Below are 24,315 nucleotides of genomic sequence, written 5' to 3'. Positions count from 1 at the left end.
ACTGCAATCCAGTTACCCTCCACTTGAAGCCAATAATCCACCCTTACCTCACCACGGCTGTCTCTCACTCACACACACACACACACACCTCACATTACGCTCACAGACAGTCCCAGCGGCTTGATTCTGAGAAACCAGAGAGATTGATTTGCAGGCAAGAAAGAAAAGAGATGTGTTTTTTCGGTGGGTTGGGCTGATTGCCATCTGCCAAGACCTCGTGTGTGTGTGTGTAATCGTGAGTGACGCACGCATCAGAGCCCAGCACGAATGAAGTCCTCACAGTTTATTCATGGGATAAATGAGCTGGCGTCACCCACATGACAAGCAGCTATTACACAGATGGATGGTGGAGAGACAGAGAGATGTCGAACACTCTCGGTTTGCACACTAAAACAATGTGCTAAGAGAATAATTGATTGTTTGGAGTTTGAGTGTGAATGTGTGATTAATGCTCGGTGTCTCACTTCACAGTTGTTTGCGTGTGGGTCTGGTTTTACATTTCAGGGACTGTGGAAAAAAATAGTAAATCTTTGTGGCATTGTGGGGAGCAAACAACAACTGAACAAGAACAATGGCTTATAAAAATGCTGAATATAATCGCAATAAAAATATATAAATGCAGAAAGCTTAGTGTGATTTATTAGATAAAAAAATTAGGACAATTTGCAATGATTTTGTATCTAAAGCTTTAAAAATCAGTTTTAATTTATTTCATTTAAGTCTGAAATATATTAAAGCATTAATTTAAAGCGATTAATCGTTTGACAGCACTAATTTGAATATGTTAAAATGTAATTCCTGGGATGGTAAAGCTGAATTTTCAGCATCATTACCTCAGTGTCACATGATCCTTCAGAAATCATTCTAATATGCTGATTTGCTGCTAAAGAAACATTTATTAATATTATCCATGTTGAAAACAGTTGTGCTGCTTAATATTTTTGTGGAAACTGAGATGCATTTTCTCAGGATTCTTTGATGAATAGAAATTATTTTTCCGTTTACTTGTAAAAGAAATCTTTTATAACATAAACGTCTTTATTGACACATTTGATCAATTTAATGCATCCTTGCTAAATAAAAATATGAATTTCTTAAAAATCTTACTGACCCCAGACATTTAAATTGGCACACAACTTCCAAGGTTTGTTAATGGAATGCACATGTACCTTCTATAAAAGCATTTAACAATATTACTGTTTTACTGTATTTTTCTTCGAATAACATTCAGAAACATTAAATCTTACTGACCCCTAACTTTTGAATGGCATGTGCACATGAAAATGTATCCTAACTTGTGTATTTGTATGTATTTGTGCGTTTGCCTTCCTGACGCCTGTTATTCTCCACTCAGAGAGCGAGAAGAGGACAAAGAGATGGCTGACTTCCTACAGACCAAATTTCCCAACAGGTGCAGCATGAAAAGTATGTATGTGTTAATGTGGTGCTGTGAGCTCAAGGCCAAGGTCTTAAACCTCCGTATTTCAGTGTTGAATGCACAAATTAACATTACAATGCATTCTTTGAGCATCTCCCTAATTGTTTTACTCACTGCCTTCTCAAGTTTAATGAAAATCTGCTTATGGTGTGGTATTGTCAGAAGCGTGAATGTTAATTCTGTTCTCGAGGTGTTAATAAGCGGTCTTCATCTGTTTTCTTTTAGTTCAAAACTAATGAGCTAGTTCAGATAATAGGAATAAATAGTGCAGAAGTACATGAATGTCACTGAAATTGGGAAGGCTTGACTGTAAATTAGAGAGAACACAGTCAAATACTAATGTGGTGAGAGTTTGAAACATCTCACAAAATTACAGAAATATTTCATAATCTTTAGTGCTGCTTTTAAAAAGCTTATGAACTGAGCTTTTCACTCAAAGTAAACATATTTTAATTCATCTGAACTCAGTCCAACTCTATTCCACAGTTCAGTTCAGTGTGAATCAAGATTTATTTACATAGCGCTTTTTTTTTTTCTTCTTTTTTTTCCAAAGCAGCTTTACAGAAAATCATGATGTTAATGTTTGTAGTATCATAAAATCTTCATGCCCTATAGTCATATTTGGCAGACTAGAGCTGGTGAATAGTTAACATTTTGCATTGATACAAAGCAATTAAGCAGCTGAGATGTGCTATATTATATATATATCGCCCTATGCAAGTATATTGTATGTACAGTATGTGGATAAATGTCCAATTTTTTTATAAAGAGCTGGGCGATAATAGTTACATTTTGCTAATGTTTTACATGAGTGTACTGTTTACATTTTGCAACAATTAAGTTTACAATTTGTTTTATTTATTTTTTTTACATTTGCAATTTTTTAAATACTATACTGTATATTACTTTACGTAAGTGTGCTGTTTGTATGCAGGTAAAGTCAGATGCACTTTATATCCAAATATTAATATATTGATGGGTGATAATATGGCTGATGATATAAAAATCAAGCAATTGAGATTTCCCTTAACATACTATGTATAAATCTCATACTATATACCAATCTAAACAGCTGGATTGATCTGAACTAATTCAATTCACTTCAGTTCAAATCAACTCAAATTTTATGAACTGTGCTTTTCAAATTAGTTCAGTTCATCTGAAATCTGACTTTTAAAATCAATTCAGGTTAATCCATTTGAGTTTTACCAAAGTTAACTTGACTTGAAATTCAGTTGTATTTTTATAGCACTTTCCTGAATTCACAAAAAAAAATAAAAACAAATATTGAAACAGTTTTCACTCAGAAATTGTTAGTACATTTCACATTTAATTGACACATTAAAAGTTCTTATATTTAATTAACACATTGAATTAAACTTTACATTTTGAAATAGAAAAATAGTATTTTATATGAAATAGTATTTTCTTGCTAAATGTACTCCAGTAATCTTAATTCTGTTTACAACTATTGAAACCCATTTTTGTAGTGCACAGATAATTTCAACTCATCTAATGCTGTCAAAATTAATTTAAGCTCAATATATTTGCAAATGTTCAGGTATGAATATACCTCAGCGCTGATGCTCGACGGTGTTCAGAGAGTCTTGAGTGTGATTCAGAGCAGGTCACTGTGTTTCTCTCGCTCGCTCTCATTCAGGTCACACCAAGGACAAGAGAATGACGTCCAGAGCCCAGCAGACCTCGTCTCCGTACGTGACCAAGACAGGTGTCACCCTGCTGAAAGAGTGCTGCGGCTTCACCTGCTCCATCATGTAGATATGTGAATGTAAAACAGGACAGAGTGGCGAATCAACAAGCCCTCAGATCCGTGATTCAGCACAATATTTTCAAGCACTCTTTCACATTACATTTCAGAACAGATGGCAATGCATGAGCGCCAAACTGATGTGCATATTATTAAGAATGATTGCATTAACCTAATAGAGGAGACATCTAGAATTAGCAGTGTGGTTAGATGGTACAGTGTAGTTTTAAAGGCATAGTTCACCCAAAAATGAGAATTCTGTTATCATTTACTCACCCATAATCCATTATGAAGAGTTTCTTTATTCTGCTGAACACAAAAAAATTCAAATATTTTGAAGAATGTTTGTAACCAAAAGGTTTTGGTTCCCATTGACTTCCATTGTATTTTTTTATACTAAATGTGAACTAAAATGATAAGGATACCAGCTTTCATCAAAATATCTTCGTCTGTGGTTCACAGAAGCAAGAAATATATACAGGTCTGGATAAGGGTGAGCAAATTGTGACAGAATTCTCATTTTTGGGTGAACTCTTCTTTTAAAGCAGACTAACGTCAGGCTCAGCTGCAGAATTCCCATGAGCGGTTGTTAAGCTCTTGCTCTTGCTAGCACATTATTTCCTCTCTTCCTTCTTGCAAAAGACTCAATTATATGTTGTGGAGTTGCATCACCAGCCAACCACAATGTATGACACAAAAAAACACTGGCATTGTCCTTGGATTTTGAAGGAATAGTTCACCTAAAAATTAAGACTCTGTCAATATTTGATGATAGGGAGGGCGATAAGGATCTGCCCTGTCCAAAATCTTTCCAGTTAGGCTAGATAGAAAAATACTTTCACTTGAGTTTTGCATTGGGAAATTTTAGGTCAGGTCACTAAAACTAAAACCATAAAAAATTGAAATAATGTTAACTAACATGAAATCAAGTATATATATAAAAAAAAAAAAATAATTCATCTAGTTGCCAAGACACATTTCTCATTTTCATTCAATTGTCATAAAATAACTAAAATGAAAACTGAAATCAAATGAATAAAAACTAGTATATAAACCTGTTTAAAAAATGTCAAAAACAAATTGAAACAAAAATAAAAACGAATTCATAGTAACAAGGGATTGGAAGTAAAATAATAAACCTTAACGAATGTTTCATATGCTTAGATGAGTACTGAGGAGTACTAGCATGTTGTTGTTTTTTTTTAATGATGGTGTATAATTAAACAGCAGAGATTGCCAGAATATCTGCTTACTAATTAGGTGAATGCACACCTGTGCTTCTGACTGCTACATCACAGATTTCTTCTTCATTTTTAACCATTATGTTGATGAAAGTTGTATAGTTTTGTGGTGTCCAGTATGTATCTTGATACAAATGCAGTTTGAAAGTTAAAACAAATATATTTATATTTGACCCAATGTAGTTGATTTTCAAATTTAATAAGGAAATCTTTCTCCACTATAATGTGCTTTAGTATTAATAACATTATTTATATGCACAAATTGTGTACACTACTGTTTAAAAGTTTGGGGTCAGTAAGATTTTTTTAATCAATACTTTTAGCAAGATGCATTAAAGTGACAGTGAAGACATTTATAATGTAACAAAATATCTAAATAAAACAGATAAGTTTCTGCACAAATATTAAGCATTACAGAATTATTTTTGCAAGATATGCTGAAAACTGCAACATTTTAAAACATAAGAAAATACAAAGTTATTTTAAATTGTAATATTTCACAGTATTACTGTATTTTTGATCAAATAAATGCAGCCTTGGTGAACATAGAAATGTTTAAAACATCTTTCCAACCCCAAACACCAGAGTGTATTTGTGATGCATCGTATTAACTGTTTATGCAAAAAAAAACTAAAAAAATTAAAAGTATTTTATCTTTGAAAAAGAAATCAAATTGTGAAGCTGGTGATAATTGTCTGTTAATATGTGCAGCAACAAAATATTGAAATATAATGCTCACAGAGATACTTGACATGCTGCTTAGCTGTGCAGGAATTTATTCATGCTGATGCTTCTGTTGTTATTTTCATGCCTCTAAATGATATTTTTCCACTAATGAATATAAAAGAATTATGATGAATGAAACGATGCTTCATTGTCTTTTAGTGGACAGATAAATATACTATAGACACAACATCATTTTTTATATAAATAACAAAACCATGATAATCAAACTAAAATAATATAATATAAAATGAATAGAAAAGATCAACATTCAGTGACCATTTCTTAAGATTTGTTAGTGTGGAAAGAGTGATTTTATGTTGATTTCACATTAGAAAAATCTCCATACTGCAACAAAAGTCCCAACAAATCTCATCCTGAGCACTAGCATTGCTCGTATTTTATAAAGGAAGGTCACCGAGTTTGTGGCTTTATTGACAGGTTCCGGCAGGAAGGAACCGAGAAATTACAGGCAGTAAATGTCTGCTGATGTCAAATCTGTTGGTATTTTGAATGACCAGACTCTCGCCCTGCACAATATAATCAGGATTCAGTTTACATGGCCGATTCTTCTTCATCAAGGTCTCACAGAGGATCCAGCGTCTGTGACATTTCTGTTGATTGGTTGAACTCTGTCCACAGCTGCAGAGAAATCCAGCTCATTTCCCCTGTCGCTGCTGGCAGTGTGATGTTTACCTCTGCTGTCACGATCACGTCAGAATGAAACTCATAATACATATCTCTTAATTGAATGTCAAATTATTGACAATCAGCTGAAAAATGAAAAGCGGATTCATTTTTCAAATGAACTATCGTCTCTTATAAAATGCTTTCTGCTCTAGCAAAGACCATTTTATTCTTGTAAAGAGCCTTTTCCCTTGCTTTGTGTGCTGCTGACAAGACCAAACAAAGTTTTTTTGTGTGTTTTTATGTCCATTATCTGCACAGGTTATTGACTGTAGACTCATGGAGGACTTTTTTCTGTAGAGCTCCTAAAACTGTCTGTTTGAAGATACACAGTTAAATGTTTTTGACAAAAGACTCACCAAAGCTGCATTTACTTAAGCAACAATAGAGTAAAGCTATTGTGAAATATTACTATAGTAGCCTATAAGATTCTATGTATTTGTATATATTTTAGAATGTATTTTATTCCTGTGATATTAAAGCTGAATTTTCAGCAGTCTTCAGTGATCCTTGAGAAATCATTCTAATATGCTGATTTACTATTAGTATCATTTGTTATTGTCAATTATTATCATTTATTACTATTATCAATGCTGAAAACAGTTGAAAACAATGACACATTTTTTTTCAGGATTCTTGGATGGAAAGAAAAGAACATTTAAAAGAGCAGCATTTATTAGAAATAGAAAGGTTTTTATTACAGTGTGTAACTGTCACTTATGAATCAGTTTCATTTATTTAGTTGGTTACTGATTTACTTTGAATAATTAGCAGGGTCTTACCAAAATGTGTTTTCTCCTTCTCTCTCTTTTGAAAATGTGTCTTTCAACCTTTTCCTCTGTTGATCTGCATCACACTCAGAAATGTGCCGTGAGTCATAACTGACTCATTCGTGACCAATTTAATTACTGGAGGATGTTCCTGTGAGTTCTGCCTCTAATGAAGAACTGTGAAAAGCTTTGAAATTTTCTCAGGTATGTTAATCAACAGTCAGGCACACGCCAAAAATTATTATTTTGCTGTTCAGCTGTCATTTTCTTGCCGCTATTATTAGAATGATCTCAAATGATATGTGAATTTAAGACCATGAAATGAAAAAAATTACAAAATAATGAAGAATCCACCATTTTCTTACAGTATCTCTCTGTTGTGTGAATTTCTGACCTTAACAACAGCAGTTTTTCAGGTCAGTACCACAGGTGTTGGTTTTCTTGCTCTGACTGAAGACTCTCAAACAGAGACACATGCCACCATGTGGTTCATCACAAAAGTTCATCAATTCAGAAGGACTGTTATATTAATAATAGTTCTTATATGCCGTTCTTTTATTCAAGAGTACAGCACTTATTTCAAATGACCAATTTAATACATTCTTATGAATACATTTTTTTATTTTTTAATATTACCTCAAACTTTTAATTACAATGGATCATGGTTTGCCCCAAAATATTAAGTAGCAATAATTGTTTTAAACATAAAAAGAAGAAATTAAGCAAAAGATTAAATATTATGATTATTATAAGATTATCTCAGCAGGGCATGACAATTAAATCTCTTATTATCTGAAACCCGGTGGCCAGAGATGGATTGGTAATGGTTTTGTGGCTTGCATCTAGAACGTGGTTGACCTTTAGAGACAAAAAGACTAATATTACTGTAGACAGATGCGATAAAGTCTGGCATGCATCAAAATTGGCTTGACATCCCTCAGTTTTTATAATACCATGCTATAAATAATTTGATTTTAGACTTTACAAGACTAAAAATAAAAAAATGCATCTCATACACCAAGGATTCAGATGTTTTCTGTAAGAGCGCACACACCCTGACAGGTCAGCAGACTGCTTTTGTTATGAACTCTCAAATCAAATCATGTGGGCAACACACTAGGGCAGGGCCTGCATTTCACAACACCACACCCATACAGTAATTTATGCATAACTCCATGATAATAAATGGAAATTTCAGTATGCAGTATGTACTGTGCACAATATGTGAATTTTCTGTATGCACCGAACACCTGGATGACCTACTACAACTTTTACCATAATGTGCAACATATATACAGAACTGAATGCATGGAACACTCTCAATCTCACAATGCAATGTGTTCACACACATCCTTCAATTTCCAGTGAAATAGGTGAGTATCAGCAGCTCCACAAAGTTATTTGCATTGCGCTATTTTGTCACTTCATATTTTATTTTGGTGTGTCAATCTATTAGATTACTTGGTATATAGCTAAAACCATGATCCGCACTCACAAAATTAGTCGTCTTTTTAGCGTTTTATTTGATCAATAATAAAAATGAAAACTTTTGTCAGTGCGGATCATGGTTTTATATACTGAGTAATATCAGCAGCAATTTTAAAATCTTTGTTCTCAATTCATTATTTGCTCTTTTTACATTTAATTTCATTAAAATGATACAAAATTGGCTTAAATTCCAATTTAAGATGCCACTTGTTGAATTAAGGGGAGACACTGCAGGCAAAAACAGTTTTTTCATAAAACTGTCAAATTTGAGATTTTGGGCTTTTTGGTTTTTCATAAAGTATTTTTTCAGACTAGTGGAAAGAAAACATCCAAAAGACACTGTTAAGTGTTTCTTTTATAGCACTTTATCGATTTGTGTCACTAGATTTCAATTACAATACATATTTTTAAAGGCCGTTTTCTCTCCTACATTGAGCCATATATCTCCACTTCAGCAGCACTTACAAACTTTACATCTTCATTCCTGTCTATATCCTCAAGGTTTTTACAGAGGGATTTGTTCATATATAATTTGCTTGATTATATACGACATTTTATTCCCCAAATTTTTTTTAAAATGTATTGTTTTCTGTCTGTTCTAAGTATTTTCTGAATTATGGAGTGACAAAATGAGATTCCCAAAATTCCCTCTGTAAAAACTTTTGACTCTAATATGTCAATAAAATGAAATAAGAATGATTTTGAAACCAACTTCATCCAGTGTTTAGATTTTTGCTCTAGAAATGTATGCAAATTAGCACATATTTCATTAAATAATGCCTCATTTGCATATTTAAACCTAACATTTTAGAAAGCTTGTAATACAAAAAATGTTTGCAGTTATCAATGTAATCAATCAGCTAGGTAAGGTGATACCTATTAGTTAATTTTTTTACCCTATTCACCTGCAGTGTCTCGCCTTAAACATGCAAAACTGTGTTTATCACTGCTGTACTTGTTTTAAACGTCTATTGTTGTACAATGCATTCTGTTTGACATACTAGCGAAAACAGTACGCAGCATACAGTGTATACTCAGAAAATCCCCGCCAGTGCTACTGTCACTTTAAGAGATGATGTAATCGGTTAAGTTTGTTTAAGCTCTCCAGGAACTGATCATCAGCCCAAAAGCCGAAACACTGAGCAGCAGACACGCTCGGAGGATGGAGTTCTTCATAGGAAACCCGTTTTCTACACCCGTGGGTCAACTTATAGGTAAGTAGCACGCTGGATGAGATCGCAAATCACACGGAGTACGTTTAAGCGAGCATCATACGCACAGATAAGCGACTTGCTGTGTCCAATACGACTGCTTGATATTTACATCGATTTCAACTGTTCGTCGTGTATTCGTGGCTAGCTCACTTGCAAGATACACCTGAACACGTATACATCGTTTAATTAAGGATGACAGCAAAGGATACGATTAAGTGTAGATTGACGCTTCATTCAAGCAATCCAATGTCGAAGGCTCTGTTCGTGATTGGCGGAAATGTGTGTCAATCAAATGCTATCCCCAAATAGTATCGAGGAAGGGCGGGACGACGAGGGTTAGTGTTGGAAGTTGCACGTCTCCGTAACTTATAGCCTAATAACGTTTTGACCCATTTTCTTTGTCGCTCTTGTTTAGAAAAGAGCTATTTACAACTGAGTATTAAAGCGGTTATGTAACCCATTCCAGAATTTACTCTTGATTTCACGAGAAATGCAATATCAGGGCTACTTTTCATTCATCTCAAGAGCTCTTCTGCCTCTCTTGATAGTGCCATTGCAGCTAGACTCTCATCTAAATGGGCTGCACAGAGCAATTAGTCGGGAAGGAACTGTTTGTTCCAGCCAAGCACGATAATTATGCATTACCAGCAAAATAATCTTTGCAATGCTCTGCTCATCCCAGATTTCTCCTTTAGATGAATAGAATGGAATTGCAGATTGCTCAAATAAACACCAAAAAAATCTGTCAGTTCACTTTATGCTGTTATTTTAAGATTTTTCAGAATTTTAATTCGCATCATCTCCTATAGTGTTCCATATGGAACATTATGTATGGAATGGATATATGTGTAGCCTATTTCATAACAACAGTGTGGGTAAATAATGACAGAATTTCTATTTTTGCATGAACTATCCCTTTAAAGATGGTATTCAAGTTTGTGTCAATACCAGTGTAATAGAGCTTTTGACAGAACTTGCCCTTTCATACTGTTGGAAAGCCTGTTTTCCCTGCCTAGATGCAGAAAAATACGACAAGTCATGTTAAACTCAGTAACCTAGTTTAAATAATTAGTTCAGCATATGGGTGGGATTTCTCCTTTTAAAGTTAGTCTGGGCTCTTCATGACGATAAGGAGCCATTATATCATCAGAAGTTCAGTGTTTGTAACTCTACCAGTGTTGTTATGAATCATAAACCACACCGCTACTGATGAGTAAGATGACAATAATATCCTGATGTTATAGCAGGCTAGTTGACTGACGGTTCAGTGATGTTTGTTGTGTGTGTGTGTGTGTGTGAGCGTATAATGAGTTGTTTGAAGGCAAGAGTAAGTTCCTTTTAAAGTTGATTGTTGATTCTGTTGATGGGGAACATCTACATAATCGCTTTGGGTTCATCTGTGTTTCTGCATTTTGTTCAGTTGTGCTTAACAAAAAGAAACACTAAATAAGTATGTGATCAAAACATGTTGTTGTATCCTTTCAGTTTAGATTGAAGCCTTTGTGTGTGTCTCTGACTGTTTCTTGGTCTCTTGCTCAGAACATGCCACCAGTTCTTCTCTCCCGTCTGAAGACTGGGGAATCAACGTGGAGATCTGTGACATTGTCAATGAAACGGATGAAGGGTGTGTATGTTGTCAGATACAACCCATTTCTGTTTGGTCATGATAATTAATTATTTTTAAACTCTTCCCCAGTTGGATTTGTACACCTAAACTACACTTAAAATGTCTGAATGTCATTGTATTAGATCACAGATTCCCAAACTGACATTTATATTTTTGTCAGCTGAACTGGTTTGACCTAAAATATTAGCTTGAAATCCCTCAGGCCTCAGGCCATCCAAGATAGATGAGTTTGTTTCTTCATCAGAACAGATTTGGAGAAATGTAGCATTACATAACTTGCTCACCAATGGATCCTCGGCAGTGAATGGGTGCCGTCAGAATGAGAGTCCAAACAGCTGATAAAAACATCACAATAATCCACACCACTCCAGCCGATCAGTTAATGTCTTGTGAAGTGAAACGTTGCATGTTTGTAAGAAATAAATCCATCATTAAGATGTTTTTAAATTCAAATATTTGCTTCAGTCCTCTCTCCATAATATTAGTAATATTGCTTTCATCTCGTCTGAATCAGGAGAGAAATATGCACAGATCAAGCACCGTTTACAAGCAAATACAGCCCAAAACAAATATGTTGGTGTATTTTGATGTGAGAGGACAAAAGGGGATGAATTTCCTCTTTTTCACTAGAGGAAATGCTATGAATTATGGACTCATATTTTGACCAGGACCAGCGGTTTAAAGTTGAAACAGGATAATTATGGATTTATTTCTTACAAAAACGCATATTTTTACTTCACAAGACATTACTTGATGGACTGGAGTTGCGTCGATTACTCTGTCATCTTAGATGACCTGAGGATGAGTGCATTTTAAGCAAGTTCCTATCGTGTAAACTGTTCCTTAAATATTTCATAAAATAAAACAACATTTGTGTATGTTCATGGTTCTGTCATGTTGGTTAATGGTCATGTAGGTAAATAAATAAGATCTAAAAAGTTTCTATTTTAAAATTATCTTCATTTTCATTTCTGTGATTTAATTTAGTTTGGGAAACCCTGTGTTAGCTAAAATAACAACCTACATAACAAATAATATCTAATGTTTCACAACCAGAAAGTATCGCAATACAATTTGTCTTCGTTTTGAGCTTAATAGCTGTCATTTAAAACCTAATAAACCTATTTTTTGCCTCTGTTAACATTCTATTAAATACATAAATGATAATAAATGGCTATATGGTGCTTTGAGGTTTTTGATAGTATAACATACATTATATAACATTGCATAATTTTTGTGATGCTGCTCTGTTTGCAGACCTAAAGATGCAGTCAGAGCAATAAAGAAGAGGATACTAGGAAACAGGAATTTCAAAGAGGTTATGCTGACTTTGAGTGTAAGTGTCAAACATATTGTCATTACCATTGACTCAGTGTCTTATTTCATATAATCTTTCACATAATCTTTGGAATCCTTCTTCTGGTTTTGTTGCAGGTTTTGGAGGCCTGTGTGAAGAACTGCGGACACAAATTCCACATCTACGTGTCCACCAGAGACTTTGTGGAGAATGTTTTGGTCCAGACAATCCTGCCTAAAAACAACGCCCCAGTGGTTCTTCAGGACAGAGTCTTGAGCATGATACAGGTCCAGATAAACCCTTTATAAACTCCCAGAGTAAACGTCTTTATGCGGTTCATATTTTGTGCTGTGAAGTGTGAAGTATTCAAACAGAGCTCTGGGTGTGTCTGGCGTCTGATTCTATCTTTCTCTCCCTCTAGGCGTGGTCCGATGCATTTCGGAGTTCTCCCGATTTGACGGGTGTCGTGACCGTCTATGAGGATCTCAGGAGAAAAGGCGTGGAGTTTCCCATGACTGAACTGAATGGCTGTTCTCCTATTCATACTCCCAACAGGGTATAAACCGCTGCACATTCAAATACATGACAACAAGCTGCTTTTAATAAACAACTAGAAATCCAAATAAAGGTTTATCGGAATTCATAAGATCTGCACATCTCAAAATCAGAAAATATATCCTTTCTATAGAGTGCTAACATGTAATATGTGCCATGCTTTTGCTCAATTTCAGATTTAGATTTATTAATAAATTAATGAATTAATGCTTGACTCCAACAGACCATTGAGTCAGCGTCTCCGGTAACAGCTCACACAGAAAGTCACTCCGTCACATCCTCACAGCCACAGAATACAGAGACGCCCATCACACCGTCACCTCAACAGGTAACGCACACACACACACAGCAGTGCCAACTCATGCTGAAGTGTGGGTGTGGCTGGAATATTTTAGGAATTAATAAAGTGTTATGGATTGACTAAATCAACTAAGCTGACTACAACAGTATCCATTCAGCAGGACTCAATTTAGATTTACATTAAATATTTAATATTATAATAATTTGCATTATGTGATATTACATGATATGATGATCATGGCAAAAAATAATTATATATATGTATGTGACAGTTAAATTTTTATTTATGAATTGTTTTGATAAATCTAAAATCTATTTGAATATATATTATAAATATGAAAAATGTTTGTGATTATTATTTTGCATATTACATGTAATGATGCTCCTCACAAAATTAACACCTGGTGAGACTTAAATCATGTTAAACATTTTTAGTACCAGTTCATATTACAGTATGGTTCAATTTGATACCATGAAGTGACAGTTAACTGTTTTTTTCAGCATTTATTAATTATTAATAGTACATTTAAAAATTAATACGAATTAAGAGTGAAGTGACATACTGCCAAGTATGGTGACCCATACTCGGAATTCATGCTCTGCATTTAACCCATCCAACGTGCACACACACAGCAGTGAACACACACACACACCGTGAACACACACCCGGAGCAGTGGGCAGCCATTTATGCTGCGGCGCCCGGGAGCAGTTGGGGGTTCGGCGTCTTGCTCAAGGGCACCTCAGTCGTGGTATTGAGGGTGGAGAGAGCGCTGGGAATTCACTCCCCCCCACCTACAATCCCTGCCGGCCCGAGACTCGAACCCACAACCTTTGGATTACGAGTCCAACTCTCTAACCATTAGGCCACGACTTCCCCTATTAATATAAGTATAGTAACTTAATCTATAAGTATAGATTAATATACTATTAATATTAACTATACTTTAAAACATTTACTTAATATACATAATTAATGTTTGTTCATAGTGCATGTAACTACTAATGTTAAGTTATACATCTTAAAATGTTCAAAATGTGATTATAAGTCAAATTTAGCATTAACCATGGAAAATAAATGATGTAAAATGCTTGATTTTATTACTGTATTATTAAATACCGTTTGTTTCAAGTGTGTTTGTGTTTCAGATGAAAACACTGACGACTGAACTGGAGGTGGTGCGTAATAATATATCTGTGATGTCAGACATGATGAGTCAGATGGAGCCTGCGAGTCTTGAGCCATCAGACACAGAGTTGCTTCAGGTTACAATCAAACACAAATACACACCCTTACTTTCTTTTCTCAGCAAGTTCACGCTCAGTCATGATTTTAGGCCTATAAATGTGAAGGATTGTTACTGTTTCTCTTCTCTCTTCCGGTCAGTAGCAGCTCTACTCCATGACCAAAGATATGCAGGGCCGGATGGTGGAGCTCATACCCAGACTGAGCGATGAGAAGCTTATAGAGCAGCTACTCTGTGCCAATGACGACGTTAACACCACGTTTGCACAGTATCACAGGTTAGAGGCAAATTGCCTTGATGATATGATGTTTGTCAACATTCTATGAATAATTCATCTATGAATGTTCATTATATGTACATGGAGACCTGCAAAGGTGTAAATGTAAATGGATAAAATACACATCACAAGTAAACACAACATGCAGTTTTTAAATGAAGGGTTTTTTTATGAAGGGAAAACAAAATCCAAACCCACATGGTCCTGTGTGAAAAAGTGTTAGTCTGGAAAAGGTTATAAAGCCATTTCTAAAGCTTTGGGACTCCAGCGAACCACAGTGAGAGCCATTATCCACAAATGGTGAAAACATGGAACATGGAATTGTCTCCACGATCTGCTTTTGAAGAAATATCGTAGTATCGTGCTACAGCACACATTATATCAAACACAGTTCTGGTCTCCGTCTATATATAGCTGTACAACACGACATACAGCAGTAGAGTTACTCTGACAGGCCACTGCACTTATTCGCGATCGCAAAAGTACATTATTTGCACACAAGCCTTGCTGGTTAAATGTTTCATTCGCGCGCTGGTCTGACTTGTGCTTTTTCTGAGCGCATACACCTGAAGCACGCGCACTAAAAAGCCTGTCTAACAGCGCCTGATTACTCAACTAACTTATTTTTTGCGCTAATACTGTCAAAACACACAAGGTTTATATACAGACTCAGTTGGTTATCTCTAAAATAAAAGTAAATAGTTAAGAGAGAAACGGATGCGTGCCTGTTAGATGCGTGCAGCTCTTAAAGGGACAGGACACTAAACATGCTGTCGACTGTCATTAAAGGGCGAGTTCACCCTAAAATTTAATTTCTGTCATTATTTACTCACTCACATGTTGTCCCAAACTTATATTAATTTCTTGTGCTGAACCCAAAATAAGATATTTTGAAGAATGAGGGTAACCAAACAGTTGCTGGTCCACATTGACTTTGATAGAAGGAAAGAAAAATCCTATGGAAGTCACTGAGGACCAGCAACTGTTTGGTTTTCCACCTTCTTCAAAATAGCATTTATGTTCAGCAGAAGAAAGAAACTCACTCAGGTTTAAAACAACTTTTGAGTAAAGGATGGTATAAAAATAAAACATTATGACAGAATTGACAGACAGATGACAGAATATTTATTTTTGGGGGAACTATTCGTTTAACGTTAACAAAACAAAAAAACGCAAAGAGAAAAATCACTCACTGTTCTTGACTGAAAAACTTTAATACAGTTGCTTTAGGAATCAGTCTATCTAGTGTTTTATTTTTATATTTGTTCATTCAATTTCATTGAATGCTCTGCTAAATACACCTATTGTACCTGAAAATAAAGCACTGTTTGTTTTATTTGTATATTATGTGTATTTGTAATGTGTATCTTTGTTCTTATTTTTTAATAAAGATAAAATGATGACAGATTTTTATCTTCGCCCACTTTGGCCTAAATATCTGCCATGTCTTTTTTTTTGTTTTTGTTTCCTTGAAAGGCTTTGTCTTTCTAGTTTGGCTGTAATGCTCAGACAACTTGTAAAACCAACATGACAAAGAATCGTGATAAAATCGTGAATCGTGATATTTCTAAAAAAAATCGTGATATGATGTTTTTCCCATATCGCCCACCCCTAATGTCCGGCCATCTGTTCGTGACCTCAAGCTGAAGCGAACTTGGGTTCTGCAGCAGGACAATGATCCAAAACACACCAGCAAATCCACCTCTGAATGGCTGAAGAGAAACAAAATGAAGACTTTGGAGTGGCCTAGTCAAAGTCCTGACCTGAATCCTATTGAGATGCTGTGGTATGACCTTAAAAAGGCGGTTCATGCTCAAAAACCCTCCAATGTGGCTGAATTACAACAATTCTGCCAAGACGAGTGGCCAAAATTCCTCCACAGTGCTGTAACAGACTCATTGCAAGTTATCGCAAACGCTTGATTGCAGTTGTTGCTGCTAAGGATGGCCCAACCAGTTATTAGGTTTAGGGGGCAAGCACTTTTTCACACAGGGCCATGTAGGTTTGGATTTTGTTTTCCCTTCATAATAAAAAAACTTCATTCAAAAACTGCATGTTGTGTTTACTTGTGTTAAGCTTTGATTTAATATTTAAATTTGTTAAAAGATCTGAAACATTAAAATGTGACAAACATGCAATACAATAAAAAAAATCAGGAAGGGGGCCAACACTTTTTCACACCACTGTATGAATAAAAACTATAACATTATGCAAATAATAAGACTACAGTGGCAGTCACCATAACTTACATAAGTCCAAAGTGCCAAATGATCCTTGATGATCCTAATTAATATAGGCAATTTTGGGAATATCGTGTAATCATGTGTTTGTAATGACAGGGCTCCTACAGTTTAGATATATCAGGGAATCTTTCAACTTGGATTTCCAGACTTGGGAAAGTTAAGGAAATAAATAAAATCCTAAACATTCATGGGCATTTTTATAAATAAAAATACATCTAATTCAAGTGTTTTTATTCAGCTAAAAATACTCTTTGTGGATTTTTATAAATCCCTATAAAGTTAGCATGAACAACTGGAGAAGTCATGAAAATTAATTCACTTAATGATGTCACGCCATTTAGATGTCATCTCACTTCAAGTTCGTTAATTTAAGATCACATCTCATCAGTGTTATCTAACTTCTTTTTTTTTTTTTTAGATTTGAAAGACAACTCAATAGACAGAGCAGTGCACAATCTGTAAGAATTCATAAATTTGATATTAAATGCTCTATAATGACTATATTTATTGAATCTTTATTTGATTCATTCATAATTCGTTGTTGTATTTCAGAATCCAGCTAACACAAATCTTATTGATTTGGAAACTTCAAACCAATCAAAAGCAGCCAATGGTGCTCATAGCGCAATCAGCCAATCAACAGTCACCACACTATCCAATCAGATGACAGGACTAAGTAAGTTCCACTTTTGCTTATACAACCCGAATTCCGGAAGTGTTGGGATGTTTTTTTTTTATTATTTGAATAAAATGAAAACTAAAAGACTTTCAAATCACATGAGCCAATATTTTACATGAGCACAAGCGCCCGGTGATCGCCTGGAGCTCACGGCTCCGAAATCGGCGAAGCACATTTTCAAATAGGTGCTGTTTTTAATAAATAAACCGCAGATTTGAGTTTTAAACAACTACATTCTCGGCTGAAATACACGCGTCCAGTGTTTCCATAGCACATAAAGCGCAACTACCCTCTCAACAAAATCCATGACAGCCATTTCGATTAGCACGATTTATAGCACGATTTATTCGCGCAAGTCGCGTCTGGTGTGAACGCACTGTTAGAGAGGTAGAGTCTCTCAGAAGTAAAGATAGGCAGTGTCTCTCCAATCTGTGAAAGAGAGCATATAAAGATTGTGGAATACTTTATAAAAAAAAAAAAAAAAAAAGTTCCTCAATGTCAAATTGCAAAGGCTTTGCAAATCTCATCATCTACAATGCATAACCTCATCAAAAGTGTCAGAGAAACTGGAGAAATCTCAAAGACAAGCCCGAATCGGGCCCTCCGACAACACTGCATCACTCATCGGCATGATTCTGTCATTGACATTACTAAATGGGCCCAGGAATACTTCCAGAAACCACTGTTGGTAAACCCACCTTGCCATCTGCAGATGCCAACTAAAGCTCTATCATGCAAAAAGGAAGCCATATGTGAACATGGTCCAGAAGTGCTATTGTGTCCTGTGGGCCAAGGCTCATTTAAAATAGACTGTTTCAAAGTGAAAAGAGTTCTATGGTCAGACGAGTCCAAATTTGACCTTCTTGTTGGAAATAAAAGGCTAAAGAGGAGGGAGACCTTCCAGCGTGTTATCAGCGTTCAGTTCAAAAGCCAGCATCTCTGATGGTATGGGGGTGCATAAGTGCATACGGTATGGGCAGCTTGCATGTTTTGGAAGGCACTATGAATGCTGAAAGGTATATAAGGGTTTTAGAGCAACATATGCTCCCCTCCAGACGACGTCTATATAAGGCCTTGTGTATTTCAGCAGGACAATGCAAAACCACATACTGCAGCTGTTACAACAGCATGGCTTTGTAGTAGAAGAGTCCGGGTGCTGAATTGGCCTGCCTGCAGTCCAGAGCTTTCACCTATAGAGAACATTTGGCACATCATTAAACGAAAAATACATCAAAGATGACCAAGAAATCTTCAGCAGCTGGAAACCTATATCAGGCAAGAATGTGGCCAAATTCCAACAGCAAAACTCCAGAAACTCGTAACCTCGATGCCCAGACCTGTAGCAGGCATCAAATTTGAAATGAGCTAATTTTGTTCATAAAATTGTAAACTTTCTCAATTTAAACATTTATGTTATCTATGTTTTATTGTGAATAAAATATTGGCTCATGTGATTTGAAAATCTTTGTTTTCATTTTCAAATTTAAAAAACGTCTAATTTCTGGAATTCGGGTTGTATTTCTGAATCATTTATACATTTTTATTCTAATATTAATCTTCACAGTTATTAATGAATTATTTGTTGCATGATTTGCTACAGGCACAAAAGCTGATGATTTAAAACTAAGTAAAAGCACCTCATCACAAAAAAGGTAAGAATTCAAGGAATAGTCCACTCAATGAAAATTAGCTGAAAATATACTCACCCTAAGGCCAGATTTGCTTCTTCCTCGGAACAGATTTGGAGAAATTTATCATTACCTGTACATCAATTGTTCACGAGGAGGTCCTCTGCAGTGAATGGGTGCCGTCAGAATGAGAGTCCAAACAGCTGATAAAAACAATAATCCACATGACTGTGGATGTCTTATGAAGTGAAAAGCATATTTAGAACAGTTTCACTGTTTTGTAACAGTGCTTGATCTGTGCATGGTGAGGTGAATTATTCACCGAAAAAAAAAAAAAAATACTGTGATTAGAGGGCTCATATTGTAATTTAAGAAAGTCTTGATGAATTTGTTTCTTACAAACATTTGATGGTCTGGAGTGGTGTGGATTACTTGTGTATTATTGTGATGTTTTTATCAGCTGTTTGGACTCTCATTCTGACGGCACCCATTCACTGCACAGGATCCATCGGTGAGCAAGTGATATGATGATGCATTTCTCCAAATTTTTTCTGATGAAGAAACAAACTCATCTACATCTTGGATGGTCCTCAAATTTGAATTTCATTTTGCATGATTTCAGGTATCCACTCTATAAATAAGGGGGTTTTCAAATTGATGCAATAAAAGAACCATTTTTGGTTCCTCAAAGAACTTTTCAGTTCTTTTAAAACAATTTTTTTTTTTTTTTCTACTGTGAAAAATCTAAAGATTTTTTTTCCTCTATACAGAACCTTTTGTGCAATGGAAAGGTTCCATTGATGTTAAAGGTTCTTCATGGAACCATAGATGCCAATTAAGAACTTTTATTTTTAAGAGTGTTGATTGTGTTCAAAGCATAAATGTTGCAGTACAGCAAAACCAAAGTGTAATACTTGATCTTTACATGACATATTTTGTGTGATTTATTACCAGTCCAGAATGCTCTGCAGGTCTAGAGGGACTTGCAGCCACTCAAAGACAGCGACAGGACACTGGAGTTGTAAGTGTCTTATTTAATCCTGCAGAAAGAATATCATGTTAGAAATGGAGCGTTCGATTAGCATCTCTTTGTATTACGAGAGAGCAGCATTCATTAGTGTATGTAACAGCATTCAAGATGTTTCTGTGTTGTTTTCACCTGCCATCGGATGCAACGATACATGACCATCATTTAAAATGGTTGAGGATGTTAAGGATGACAGCCTAGACTCCACCTCCCTCAGCAGCTCGCCTCAGTTTCATTGGATGCTTAAAAAGGGAATGGTGGGTCTGATTGGCTGATAAAACAGTCTGCCTCCAGTGTGACATGCTATTGGTCAAGCTGGGAGCTTTTTTCTTTTAGCATGTCAGTTTTTTTTTTTTTTTTGTTTTTTTTTTCTTATTTGGTGAATGTTTGCGCTGTCTTGCTTCTGAGTGGCCCGCATGGTTTGAGGAGCTTCATTATCTTTATTTGCTGAAGGTTCTGTGTGAATTTTGGTGTTTAGCTCATTCTGTGTTTCAGGCCTGGATGCTGAGCGATCCATAGCTCCTCAGTGCCGTATTTTATGGTGTTGCCAAATTTCAAAAGAACTTATTTTCCATCTTCAGGACTGAAGCATATCGATTCTTCTTTTACACTTTAAAGCACTGAGAAGCAGGAAGCTTGTTTGAAATGGGTGTGGTTTGCAACAGATTATATTGCTTTATTATGCTATCGTAAAATAAAATTTTCTCTTGCTGTCAGATTCCTGTCAATCAGAGTGAAGTGATGGATGACATTGAACAATGGCTGGACGTAGATGATGTAAGTGACACATTTTTAGATCTCTAACTGGGTGCTAAGCATAGGAATTGTGAGGAATATAACAGTTCTGGCTCCAGTTCAACTGAACGATTCCGATTTTTTTTTTTTTTGGCGAAATTCCCCCTCAAATAATTGGTCATATAACAGTAACACTATTCATGTTTTAAAACAACCTTACAAATATCAAAACTCGTATAAAATTACAGTTCTGAAGTTCGAAATGAATGCTTTTATTTACGCAACAAATTGATAAAGACATTATAAAATGTTTGAAAAGATTTCTATTTCAAATAAATGCTGTTCATTTAACTTTCTATTCATCAAAGAATCCTAAATACAAAAAAAAAAAAATATGAAGCAGCACAACTGTTTTCACATTGATGTTTCTGCATATTAGACTTCTGAAGGATTGTGTAAAAATTCAGCTTTACGAGAATAAATAACATTTTGAAAATATATTAAAATAGAAAATGGTTATTGTAAATTATAATATTTTACAACATTACTGTTTATAAAATACAGTAAATGCAGCCTTGAAGATCAAGACTTTTTTTTTTTCAAAAACAGTAGTGTATATGAATATGTATAACTCTGAACTGTCATATGAACCAGTCAGTAATTACTCACAAGTCTTAATATAAAATAGTGAACACTGAACAGGACAAAAGTAATGATTAGCAGTTCAGTAAATGAAGAACTGCTGTACAACTTCTTTACATTGAGTTTACGGAAACTTTCACAAGCCCTTTTATGAAGAATAAGATATTATTCAATATAAGTGGGTACATTTGGATTTCATGTCATCTTAAAACATTATTGTTTCTTGTATTTCCTAAATGTATTTTTGTGTTTGATATTTTGTGACACAGGAAGATGACTCTGAAGGAGTGACTAGTGAAGGTAACCCTTCTTTATATTGCTGTTATGATAATGCTTTCAGCTAGCACCTTTAAACACATTTTGCCATATTTAATCTGAGCTGGATTTAAATTGACATCAAAAATGTGGAAAAAGCTTCAGTCCTTCTGGGCCATTAGATTTGCATGCGCACTCTTCTTTTCTTCTGCATATAGGACATCAGTGGCCAATGTTTATGCTTTTTAGAGAATCTGATTTCATTCTGTCAGTCTTCTATATGTTCCAGTCTTCCTGTTGTAAGAGAATCAGTCTGTAGCTCATTTCTGCCGGATGTCATTACGTAGTCACCTTCGTGATCAACACGCCATCTTCCACGTTTCACTTGACACGTAGTCTCTTACTCAGCTTGTGGTTTCATTACATTCGCAGTCATACAGTCATTAAAAGGCACCTATTTTTCACACTTGCAAGTACTTTCCAAAATGAGGGTTCCTCAATTAATTTTCATTATTGGGCTAAATTCTTTCAATACATAGACAAGGGGGAGCTACCGACTAATTATGTCATGACATAAATATTAATTTTATTAGCTTTTTTCTGGTATTTTTAATTTAACTATTTATTTTTACCTTTTTTATGCTTTATTAACTTTTCACTAAGCTCACAAACCCCCTTCAGTTCATTTACGAACCCTAGTTTGGGAAACCTTGACGTAAATGTAATGTTTAATGTACATCTTGTTAGACACAATGAATGAAATATATTTTCTTACTCTTTGTATTTTTTATCAATATGGAACAAGATTATCCTATTTAAATCAATGTGATTAATGACTTGTTTCAAAACTACATTACAGTACTACATTACCTAGAATGTGTACTGTAATGGATTACATTACTATTTACAATTTTTTTTTTTTTTTTTTGTCATGTTATCAGCAACAGATTACAATTTGTTAGTAATCTACCCAGCTCTGGCTTTACTGTCAAGGTCTGACAAAATTGCTCAGTCCTTTCACACTCGCCATGGTTTCGCTGTAAGACTGTACTAACCATTGTCAGCTTTCTACATTGGTATCACAATGCGTTTGAAAGTATGTCAGAAACAGAACGGGGCATCAGTTTACTGTCTGTGACTCATCACTTAGCGTCACAGTGTAGAAAGTGCTGCTTGTGTCCAGTGTAGATGCTACTGATGCTTTAGAATTTTGATTTCCGCAGGCCACCTTTTGAGGAACTGAACTAGGCCATTAGGGTTTTTGTAGCACATTCTGAAGCATTTCTTTAGCTATTTCATATGCTATTTTTTTTTGCCGTATGTCTAATATTGATCAGTATTTTATTAAATCAAACCACGTTTCTTATTTTTTTTTTTTTATTATTTGTATAGCGCTTTTTACGATACAAATCGTTGCAAAGCAGCTCTACAGGAATTTAAGTTTCCACAATATATTTATATATTGCAGAACCTTAATATGTTTGACTTATGGCAAAATTTGGTAATTCTGTATGTTGTCTGAGCATTGGCATCCTCCGAAGTCCTCTGTTTCTTATAACTGCAGACTAATTTCAGTGTCTCTTTCCTGTCCCACCCTCAGAGTTTGACAAGTTTTTAGCGGAGAGAGCGAAAGCAGCGGAGCGTCTTCCTTCAGTAAAAGCATCACAGCACGAACCTGGCCGTTCACAACTGTAGTTTGATTTTCTCTACAAAACCCTGTTCGTAACGTCCAACATTTGTATTTCAGTTGATTAACCATGTGCTCACTTTTCACTTTATTTATAGTATATTTGGTTGATTTCTAACCATGTTATGTCTTTATCAAACTTTATAAGTCTAAAAGTTAGGTGCGGGTTTTGGAGATGTTTCATGTTACACTAATTTTGTTTTTGCAGATGTGTAACCTTATGAAATATTTGTATAACCAGATATTAATTTCTTCAGTACAGTCTATTGTAGAGGTAATTTCCTTTCATCTTTTAATGGAGAAAGGCTCCATGGTGACACACGAAGAACTTTTACCGATCTTTATTAAAGATCTTGATTGTTGAGGTTAAAGCCATTGTATCTATATACACTATTAGGCTGTTTTGAAGGAAAGAGGAGAATTTTACAGAGAGAAATTTTATGGCTTTGTTTCTTTCTCACCAGTTACCACTTTACAGTTCTGGAAAAATAAACTTGAAAATTACAATGAATGTGTGCAGCCTGCTGTATGTCTCTAGTATGAGTGTAATATGTAAAACCTTCTAGTTTGTTGAAGTATAGTCAATAAAATTTGTCATTTGAAAATCTTTTCTTTCTTTTACTTGGCACTGCACTACTTTGATGTTTAAATAGTCCACTAAGACCAAATACAAAAATGACCCCGTTCAGAAGTGTACATAGGCTTGATTCCTAATACTGTGTGTCATTACCTGGATGATTCATGACTGTTTTGTTTCATGATAAACTTGTGACCTAAACTCAATGTAAT

The 24,315-nt window shown here is 35.1% G+C and overlaps 2 protein-coding genes across 5 annotated transcripts in view; both read left to right on the top strand.

Annotated features, from left to right (window-relative positions):
* Positions 1-5,304, top strand: part of LOC306850999 (bMERB domain-containing protein 1-like) — a 28,129-nt gene extending 22,825 nt beyond the window's left edge. The window contains exons 5-6 of the mRNA XM_079387002.1: positions 1,355-1,425; positions 3,099-5,304. Coding sequence (XP_079243128.1) covers positions 1,355-1,425; positions 3,099-3,217 — 190 coding nt within the window. The 3' untranslated portion in view covers positions 3,218-5,304. The remainder of the gene's footprint in view (positions 1-1,354; positions 1,426-3,098) is intronic.
* A 3,873-nt stretch (positions 5,305-9,177) lies between these two features.
* Positions 9,178-24,307, top strand: LOC306851390 (target of Myb1 membrane trafficking protein-like). Of its 4 annotated transcripts, none has more exons than XM_079387580.1 (16): positions 9,178-9,329; positions 10,869-10,953; positions 12,214-12,292; positions 12,391-12,540; positions 12,675-12,809; positions 13,032-13,136; positions 14,256-14,372; positions 14,497-14,630; positions 17,292-17,331; positions 17,426-17,549; positions 19,153-19,204; positions 20,135-20,201; positions 20,396-20,464; positions 20,925-20,984; positions 21,854-21,884; positions 23,440-24,127. In XM_079387580.1, the coding sequence occupies exons 1-16, from the start codon at positions 9,278-9,280 to the stop codon at positions 23,532-23,534; spliced, it is 1,395 nt and encodes a 464-aa protein (XP_079243706.1). In that variant the 5' UTR covers positions 9,178-9,277; the 3' UTR covers positions 23,535-24,127. The 4 variants fall into 4 exon arrangements, with proteins under 4 accessions (XP_079243706.1, XP_079243705.1, XP_079243707.1 ...); XM_079387579.1 differs by having other exon boundaries at positions 20,387-20,464; XM_079387581.1 differs by lacking the exon at positions 20,396-20,464 and having other exon boundaries at positions 23,440-24,307.
* The last annotated feature ends 8 nt before the right edge of the window (positions 24,308-24,315 follow it).

Source organism: Barbus barbus (assembly GCF_936440315.1).
Source record: "Barbus barbus genome assembly, chromosome: 3".
Taxonomy (NCBI): Eukaryota; Metazoa; Chordata; class Actinopteri; order Cypriniformes; family Cyprinidae; genus Barbus; species Barbus barbus.
The sequence above is the reverse complement of the archived record's forward strand: the minus strand, read 5'-3'. Positions and strand labels throughout refer to the sequence as shown.